General features: G+C 38.7%; 1 protein-coding gene across 1 annotated transcript; it reads right to left on the bottom strand.

The window, feature by feature from the left end:
• Nucleotides 1-2,490: 2,490 nt before the first annotated feature.
• Nucleotides 2,491-9,639, bottom strand: mstnb (myostatin b). Its single transcript, XM_080198824.1, has 3 exons — nt 9,028-9,639; nt 7,051-7,424; nt 2,491-4,049 (listed from the first exon to the last, which is right to left on the bottom strand). Exons 1-3 carry the CDS (start codon nt 9,527-9,529, stop codon nt 3,669-3,671), a joined length of 1,257 nt encoding a protein of 418 aa, XP_080054950.1. The 5' UTR covers nt 9,530-9,639; the 3' UTR covers nt 2,491-3,668.
• Nucleotides 9,640-10,032: the final 393 nt, after the last annotated feature.

Genomic DNA, 10,032 nt, shown 5'->3' with positions numbered 1-10,032 from the left:
TAGGAAGAACGTATCTAATATTGCTGCAAACGCTGTCCCCTTTAAGACCGAAGCAAAAAAACCATGGCTGCATTGACTATCTCGCATGGCTATTCAACACACATCTAAATTTAGCAACCGTGTCGCTTACTCACTTCACTAATGCCAGCAATGCACTAGGAAATGCTAAACACCAAACCTGATAGCCCTTGGATGCCTTTCTTTTTTGAGGGCACCACATGAGGACGGCCAATGGGCAGAGAAGGCGTTGCAGCAGCAGCAGCAAGGGAGATGGGGAAGGGCAATGTGCCGGATGGTGCCTTTGAGGCCTGGCCATGCATTGTGAGCACGTGCCACTCCCACCTGTCACTCACCGTTAGCACGAGGCGGGGGCGCGACAGAGAGCCTTCCCTTGCTTAGGCGGGCGCGGGCGGAAGCGTGCTTAGGGTGCGCGCTCTGGGCAGTCACCTGCAGGATGGCGGGGAAGCTGAGCACAGTCGCCTGGTTTGGGGGAGGGGGAGGGGAAAGGGGGTTGTTTGCCCTCAGATTCTGGGAGGTAAAAGGAAATGATTGTGTGGATTTTGCATGAAATCCTCCCCCCCCCCCCAACCACCCCCTCAAGCCAAACTTCACTCACATGAAGAGGGATCATTCTGTTAGCTCTGAGTGAGTATCTTTCTCGGATTTATTTTTAGCATCATTCCGAGTTGTGAGTTTGACACGCGCAGTGTGAGGATAGACTTTTAAAGTGTCCGAGCGGGCTGACACCTGACAAGATTATGCACAAGTCAAATTTTACAGAGATGTGATCTTAAGTAGCGCAAAGAATGTGTCTATTTCGTGTAACATTGTTGATGCAAACGGCATGCAGTCAGAAAAGGAAGCTGGTGTGTTTAAAGTATTAAAAACCATTCATAATATTAAGAAAAGTAAACAAATGGATAATGTAAATTGAAACATTCTTGTAAAAAGATACAGAGGGCATCAGGATTACTTGGCTAGGACATGTGGCAATAATTCTGCCCTGTACAATTGACAGGTGTTTCCAAATGTGGACAACCTTAAAAACTAGAGACCTACCGAGGGAATGGCACGCTGTTATTTGCTTATTGTATCGTATTCAACGGAATGTAGGGATGTGTTTGAAATAGCATCTATTTCTTTAAAAGTGATAGTATAGAAAATTATTATCAACTTTCTTTTATTTGTTCAGAAACATCTTCAAACTCTATGATGTCTTTGCGTCGTGGAAAATGTTGGATTTTAGGTTAAATTGGGGCATTGCCTGTGGACCCACTGCCATTGTCAATGAGCGGTTATTTGCCAAACCTTTCTAAGTGTGGGAGAAGGAGGGGCGTACGTGGTTTGGTATATTGATACCATTATTGTGGAGCTGAATGAGTTACTTTAGTGGACATTAAGTATCTATGGGAATCACTGTCTGCATCCCGAGTATCAAATTACGCATTCTAAATTAGCATATCTTTGTAACTCTGAAGTTGCTTTAGGTCTGATAGGGTTGCCAATTCTGGTCGGACATATTCCTAGAGGTTTCATCGTACGGTCTAACACTTTCCACACTAACCACCACCGCCTACCACCCCCGCCCCCCCCCCCCCCCAGCCAAAGCTGTTAGAACTGGCAAAGAAAGAAATTGTTCAACGAAAATTAAAACAAATAGTTCATGCGATTTGTGTCCTAACCTCCCCCCCCCACCACTTTTGCTGACAACATTGTCCAGAATAGGTTTAATTCCTGAAAAGTCAAATATAATCCTGGAGAATTGGCAACCCTAGTTGTGAGGTATATGTGATGCAAATAATCGGAACTGATATTTTTGATTCAGTTTAGCTTTGATGTCTGCAGGTTCAAGTGACCAATTCTGAGGTGATCGTCGATAATTTTCATTGAATGCGCTTCAGGTGTTACTAAAATGTTGCGATTTTGCTATTAATGTTGCAATTAATTATTTACAAGGGACGTTAATTAATAATTGGGCATCAGTTTCGTCAGTTGCTAAATCAGTGATCGTTTTGGTAAACCTAGGATTGCGATTGCTAGCGTACGGTACCGCTGCCTGAAAGATATGGTTGGATTCATATATTCTATTACGCAACATATTCCATCTTTCTCTCTCGCTATGGATATGTGTGAAATCAGGAAGTACGCGATTTTTATGTTCGTGCTATTTAATTTAGCTGTGGATCTGAATGGTCTTGTGTTTTGTCTGTGTTGATGGAAAATTTAAAAGGAGATTGAAAAGAGATCAATGAATTTAAGTAAATGTCACTACCTAGAAAGAGTGAAAGAAAGGAGTGGGAATGTTTTGAGTCCATATATTTGACCACTCTGTGGAGCAATACCCCTCCCACATTATTGGGGGAACTGATTGTACACATAGTACTTGGAAACACCTTCAGGTAATCTTTTACAGTGCACATTTTAAACTAAAATCAAAAGGTCATGCAAAATAGCCAGTTTTAAAATTGTATATTTAATAAAATAATTGCTTTTAACGTGAATGATATAATGACCCGAGCCGAATAATGTACAAGAATGATTCTGTACAATATCTTATTCTACAAGAGACTCTATACTGTCATCAACCACTGGGCATGAAGAAAAAGATCCCCACGACAGTGTCCCCATTGCAATGCGGCATATTGCTCACAATCGGCACAACCCATCAGTTCTTTTCCTTCATAGTGTTTTCTGGTGTGTATTTTATTTGAGATACAGCAAAAGCAAGCACCTTTATTCATTGAGCACATAATATAAGTTGTATCAAATCTTGCTCTTGGTAGACATGTTAAATCATACCAACCATGGAAAAAGATGAAAAGGAAAAAAGAAAAACATTTACAAAATGAATGCCATGTACACATTATTCAAAGAACATACGCAGTCATATCAAATTCAGTTTTTACAACTTTGTAGCAACCAATTCAGTTCTCTCTATTGGCTTGCCGTAGTGCAAACTGTAATGTTGCCAAGGCAGAATTCAAACAGGGTCTTAACACTTATCAGACTTGTGGTTTTCCTGTACATTTTGCCTTAAACATTGTCCACAGACATAGTGCTTCTGTTAGCTTCGAAAGACAGTCCTTCTGCCCTTTAATGCCATTGCATCAAATTCAAGTTTAGAGTAGTTCAGACGACTTTGATAATGTAAATGCTCCTGTTTATCTGAACCAAGAGTTAAATATTGTAGTCAAACGTTAATATCTGTTGTAAATACACGAATACAGTTTATATATCTGGCTGATAATTCTCTGATCTGAGAAATGAAGTGTCAAACCTGTGTCAGAAAGGTTCTGAGCTCATTTTAAACACACGCAATGGCATTGTTTTTCTCTATTATCGGATACGTCTTATACTTTTAACCAGTTCTCAAAGCTGGGATTGGAATTGCTCGCACATTTTTAGATTTGAAAGAATTTGTATGGGATGTTCTGTCTTGCTAGAAATGTACACTGGCTCCTCTTGTTTGAAATGAAACAGTGGACTGGACCGTTGAATTCATTGTGTCTTTTGGAATCTTGCTGTTCTCGTTCGGTTTTTTTGGGGAGCAACACAAATACAATCTCTTCTTTGCCTATTGCACAGTACTGGGTGATGCAGAAAATCGTTGACACGACCGTATTTCGCACGTCCAGTTGTCGGGACGCACCATGTCTCTTTGGTCGTTCTCAGGAGCAGCCACAACGATCCACTACCATTGCTGGGATTTTTCCATAGATGATTTGTTCTCTTCCGTTAAAATATAACATATTTATAGGCGACATCTTCGTGGGAGTGCAGCAGGGTCCAGCCGAACCCCGAGGATTGGCCTGCTGTACGAGGTGGGTGTGTGGGAATTTTTGCAGGAACATGTACTCGCATTGTCCTGAGCAGTAATTGGCTTTGTATCTCTTGGGCGCTATTATCCAATCCCAACCGAAAGCCTCAAAGTCTACAGTGAGGGGATAACGACAACAGCGAGATTCAGTTGAGTGTTCGTCACAGTCAAGACCAAGATTTCTTCTGGATCGTTTTGATGTTTCCGTCACCTTTACTTCGAGGAAGGGTTGCTGTTGAAATAAATCGAAATGTTAAAGCAAACTCGTATTCTCCAACATTTGCATGCTACTTCCATCCTTTAAGAACTGCAAAAAGGAAATGCTGTTACATTTGTGTTTTCCCTATCAATCAGAAAGGTTTTAGTATTCAGTTACAACAATAAAATCCTGTATTGAAACTGATAGAACTTTTAAGAAAGACCGCGGGAGATCCCATGTAAAGTTTTATCAATCGGCAAGTGTCTGACCTTCTATGCGCTCACACAAACATAATTTGTGTCTTAACGGCGGTTGAGGTGTTTTTTTTAAATTTATGGTTAACTGTGTTATTCAAAACTTAATGGAAAGTACATTGACGTTTGATGATATGATCACAGTTGGTATCCCAATTTGGCAAGCACAATTTTGATTTTAAGTCATGTGGATTCTGCTTAATCTGAATTATGCAACCAGGGTAGCCAATTGTTAAACCTTTGGAGCAGAACGGTCTTTCCCTGTTTATAAGAAATGAATGTAGTGAATATTGATATGCTTTCCTTCAAATATTCTGCATGAAGGGAGGCTAAGCATGAAAAATAGAGCAATGATATATTTCCATTTGAACTGATCGCTAACTAAAGCACCTGGAGTTTTTTTTAATGTAACCTATAAGTGCAAAACGTAGATCAGAATGAAGCATGTTGGGTATAATGTTTCAAATGAGAATAAACGTTATTCGAAGTAGAATACTTACATTCTTTAATTGATGACTGTATGCTAATGACTTTTGGTGATAATTATGAGTTTCTATGTTCCTATATTTTCTACAGTAACTTGTATTTATCAAGTTTAATACTGAAATGGTCACTTACCCCTGTACACAGTTATTAATGACAGTAGAGCTCAAAAGTGTATTATCATCAATTAGTGTATCATTAAGGTTAATGGGAAACGGCTAAAAACTGATTTCATAACTTTTTATAAGGTGGAGGATACCTAGGAAAAGTCAATTTCAAAAGAAATATGTCATATACGAAATTGGAATAAAGTTTTCCCAATGTACTTTCTTCTACGAAACAGTTTACAGACACAATAACTTGGGGGAAGGCCATTTCTGATCAAGACATATTCTTGGATAACCAGCCTAATTCTTAGTATTTCCATCATTTTGCTCTTTAGAAATCCCATCTGATCTTACAGGACAGATCCTTTGGCTATGATGAACTAGTTATTCAAAGCAGTGGTCGTCTTAAAATTCAATTTTGCGCCCTAATTTGGACAATTTCATATTCAAATAATCATACTAAACGCCCCTATGTCCCAGGAAAGTCGCAGTTTGTAATGTCGTCAGAATCCCTTTTCTGTGAAAGATTTCTACAAAATCCCACCCATCTGGAATAGCACAAGACTTAATGTGGGGGCATAAATGTGAATCTTTCACACGTTTCCTCTAAGTGTGTATTTTAATACTAATATCCTGTACATTTTGCTGTCTGTTGTGGATGGGAAGTGGGAGCGGTATTGGGAAGGGAAGGTGGATCCAACACTTAATTCCCACCATCATGTGAGGACACAAAGTAACGCTAAATTTTATAAATTATAAACATTTATTCTTTAAAAAGCCACCCATTGCCTCCAAGTTAGCATCCCCCCCGCGAAGGTCCTCCTTTCAGATATGCGTTGCTGTTTATTTTAGTCACATTCTTCTGTGTATGGGTTTTGACAGCAGACTGCTCTGCGCTCAGGGTTAATTATTATGCTATTCTAGTGAAACAGTTAAAACCCAACCCAAAAATTGTGTTTGCAAAACGCAATAGGAAAAGAAGGGAAATGAAATCAGACACCAGAACCTTGTATCTATCTGTTGTAATAAATCAAAACTGAACAGCACAAATACAATAAATCAGAACTGTACAGGTTAAAAGTATATTCTTTTTTAACTGTTCTTAAAAATGTTATTTTTAACTGTTAACCTCCAAACACCTATTGCGAATAATGAGTGCTTTTTGTGACATAAGTTTAATAAGGCTATTTAGTTTAAATCTTCAACATTTTGAGTGTAACGTCAATCAAATATATTCAAGGAGATTAAATCTTATTCATGTTCGCCCCTTCAAAAGGCATACTCTATAACTCCTGTTGTGTCCTGGAGATTCTGTTATTGTTAAACATATTAAATATTCCACAGTTGCAACAATGTGTACCTTTTCATTATATGGGAGAGTATCTTTTTCAAAACAGGAAATGGCGAAAAAATCTCGTTTTTAGCACAGTTCAATTATTTCGAATTACTTATTCGAGTGTGCCCTGGATTTCATAACCCTATGAAGTATTAAATATTATTAAATGATATTAAATATTATTAAATCTTCTATTGTCATCAGGAGTACTGATGTGAAATGAAGGATTGATTGTATTGCACATTAGCTCTCCCTAAAATGCAAAATACTTTTTTAGAGGTACCTTGGATACAAACATCGTCTTCTACTTCTCAAGTTGTTTTGGGCTATTAGGATCAGAAAGCTATTATATTGCGCGTTTTTAATCCATTTTCACTTTTTAAACGTTGCAATAAATTGAGATGCCAAATATGAATATTTAATAAATGATTGATGACATTATTCCAATACAATGGCTTTATCTAATTTGATTAAATGTAAGTAAATTTAGCATTCAATTCAAACGTTTTAGGTATGGTAAAAAATATTCTTGGGAACAAATAACCTGGAATGAAGATTGGGAATGTGTAATAGCATATGACTCTGTGAGCCAAAGAAAACCTTTTACTCTTTCAGCATGGATGTGCACGGGAACATTTAGTATCAGGGTACTTTGTGACGGCCTAAATTCAAAAACCTTCGAAATACTTTGTGCTTTCCATTAAATAAAATTCAAGTTACTATTTTTTATAAGATAGACATTGATTTCACTGATGCCTGCTGTTAAGTTTGGCATCTAATCTGTGGTCTTTATTAATTGATACTGTAAAAGTTGCTGCAATACTAACGTATTGTTGAGTTGGAGTGCCACTTACCAACCCTTCCTCCCCCACCCCTGGGGAGGTGACTGCCAGATCGATGCCGTTGATATCAGACGCATTGATTTGGATGCCCCAGTTCGATTCGGGTTGCTTGAGCCAGTTCTGTAGTACGCGTTTGAAGTCTATACTTTGCCAATGGCCAGTGCCGGAGTTAATGTCGAATTTTAAAGAGCGTATCGGTGTGTGATTCGTCCATTCTTGCCCCACTGGCTTTAGTCGCAGAATTTGCATGAAGACTGTTGTGGTTTGCTTCACTGGTCGCAGGTATATCCAGAGATGGGCTTTGACTACTTTATTGAACTGCATTTTGGGGCTGATCTTGAAGGAACAACATTTCGGTTTGTCGTCGACTTGGACACTAGGTTCAGCTTGAACAAAGAAGTTTAAAAATATATGCACGTGAATGATGTTACTTCAATCCTTTCAAGTCTTTCAAATCAAACAAAATAAAACCATGCATTATTTCAAACTCATACAGTAAATTGCACACACTGAAAAATCAAGATACTATTTTGTGGTCATTTTTGAAGTAATTGAAGGAGTAAAGGCTAAATACATATGCAGATTTAACAGTAAATCCCATTTAGGGGAATGCGATTGGTACCATTTTGACTCTTAAAAAATAGATGAATGAATGAATGCATGGGTATAAAATTATTATCTTTATTCCCCATTTACTCCTAGTCCGTGTTGGATAGATAATTGGAATTATATTTTTCATTGCAACATTCTAGGTATTGATTGTTGCTTAATGCAACACTGCACAATAAAATATACACATTGATAATACATAACAAACGTGTTAAACATGTATATTTGGCGATAGTTAAAGAAAAAAACACATTAGAGGGGACTCGTTGACTCCTTTGGTCATCCTTTCTTTAATAGAAATAAAGTGACCGTGTTTCACTGTAAATTGGTCTCAATCTTATCTTTCTGACTGGATATTAATCCTCCATTTTTGCAGATGTAGCATTTAGTAACCAACGCGCGCGGGCTGACAGAGCACTTAGGCAGCTGCAGTTACCCGTCACATGCTTTGCAGTTAAAATGACCCTAATGACACACTGAGGTCATGACACCATTTGCTAGTAGCTATTAAGTTATTCCTCTACAATGAACACTAATATGCCTTTGGGACAATAGAATCTTTCTTCCCAACTATCTCAGCAAGAAGGAAACCAGTTAACTATATTGGGAAAAAATAAAATATTGTTTTGGAAACAGTGACGGGAATCCACGGAGTATTAAGTTAGAATATAAACTGGTCAAACGCGTAATTAAAACTCTTTCTGAATGGCTCACGTAATCCTCATCAGTTACATTCATTTGTTTCATTGCAGTAGCATGAGGAACGGTTTGCATGGGCCGAACTCGGTTAAGGTTCATAGGGTCACCTAGAGTGAATAATAATTTCTCCTCAACCAAATAGCTATAATTTGATAGAACAAATTAAGTTTTGCATTGTGAGCTCTTAAAAATGGTGCTTTTATAGTCCTAGGTTATAAACGTGGTTTCCTAAGTTTCAGGTGTACAGGAAATATAAACGGTTGCTAGTTAAGATCTCCTTGCTTAACTCCAACAGAGCGTGTTTGTGAGTTCTTCTGAATAGCTATAACGTGGACAAATAAAGATTCTTTTTTCCTTAAAGTTTACACTTCTCGTTAAGTGAGTTACGACCTTAGTATGTTGGTGCGTATTGTAAAGGAAAGGGAAGCCTTTTGAAACAGAATAGATGAAAAGATCACAATGAGGTCGCGATTTCCATGGCTAATAAAATCTTTGTCGAGCCGTTTGCTTTAAGTGCAACGCACATAATAACCTACAACCAGCGATATTAGTCTATCAATTGAGAGCAAATGTGTAAACATTATGGCATCGCACAAGTTGAAATGTTGTATCACATCAGTCGTTATTTAGAAAAGTTACTCTACTGCTGATATGTTACTTTAGTTATACTGGCCTACTTACGCTCCGTGGCCATGGTGATGAGAGTTTCAGTTGTAGCATGATAATCGTCCTCTTCTAATAAGGCGTCATTATTGTCATCCCCTTGGATATCATATTGATCAAGTAACTGTTGCAAAGGAGGAGCTTTCGGTAAAAGTTGGTTCACTGTATCCCGGCTAATGTTGGGCGCTTCTTTGAGACGCAGTTTGCTCAGAATTTGCGATTTGATAGACTCCAGTCTCAGTGCTTTATTCTCCTTCCTCCACCTACAGGCCGAGCACTCGGACACGTTATAGTCACTATCTGGCCCTTTTTCTAGCGATTCCGTTTTAATATCTGTCAAATTCGCGTGAGCACCATCTCTGCCACCCACTCGACCAAGTGCACCAAAGAGAGCCAGGTAAATGAGGATTTGTGATGTTTGCATGTTCCCAGGTCTTGAGGTGGATCCGCTTCTGTTTCCAGTTAAGTTTGTTAGAGGCTGGTGGGCTGGGATATGGCCAAGCACACTGGTAAATCTCATATATTCCAACACGGCTTTTTATACCACAACTTTGGCTTCACTATTGTGTCGTAAAAATCAACGATTGGCTGCTGTGCCAACAAAGAATCTAGCTGTCAGAACTGAGACCCTTCTCTGTCACTCACAGTCAGTGCAGCGTCATTATTTTCAACTTCGCTCGTGTGTTTATATCGCCTGTTTATTCCAATGAACGTTAACCGAAACAATTCACACAAAGCGTACTATGGCGATCCTCTCTTCTCGCATTCAGGAAGTTGCTTCGTTTCAGAACGCCAGATCTCACGATTCCCTGCTGCTAGGCGTAATATGCAGTCTTTGTTTCCAATTTTCTACAGCTTTCACAGAACATCTTTTCCCAATTGTGACTGATTCTCTCTCATACATACACACACACACACACGCTCTCTCTCTCTCTCTCTCTCCCCAGTAATTATGAAATGGTTCGGTCTTCCGAAAGTTCGACCTCATTGTAACAACAATTCCTCCACGCTTTACATAAACAG

This window comes from Carcharhinus amblyrhynchos, chromosome 11 (assembly GCF_965287045.1).
Source record: "Carcharhinus amblyrhynchos chromosome 11, sCarAmb.v2.hapA, whole genome shotgun sequence".
Taxonomy (NCBI): Eukaryota; Metazoa; Chordata; class Chondrichthyes; order Carcharhiniformes; family Carcharhinidae; genus Carcharhinus; species Carcharhinus amblyrhynchos.
This window is presented reverse-complemented; position numbering and strand designations above follow the sequence as displayed.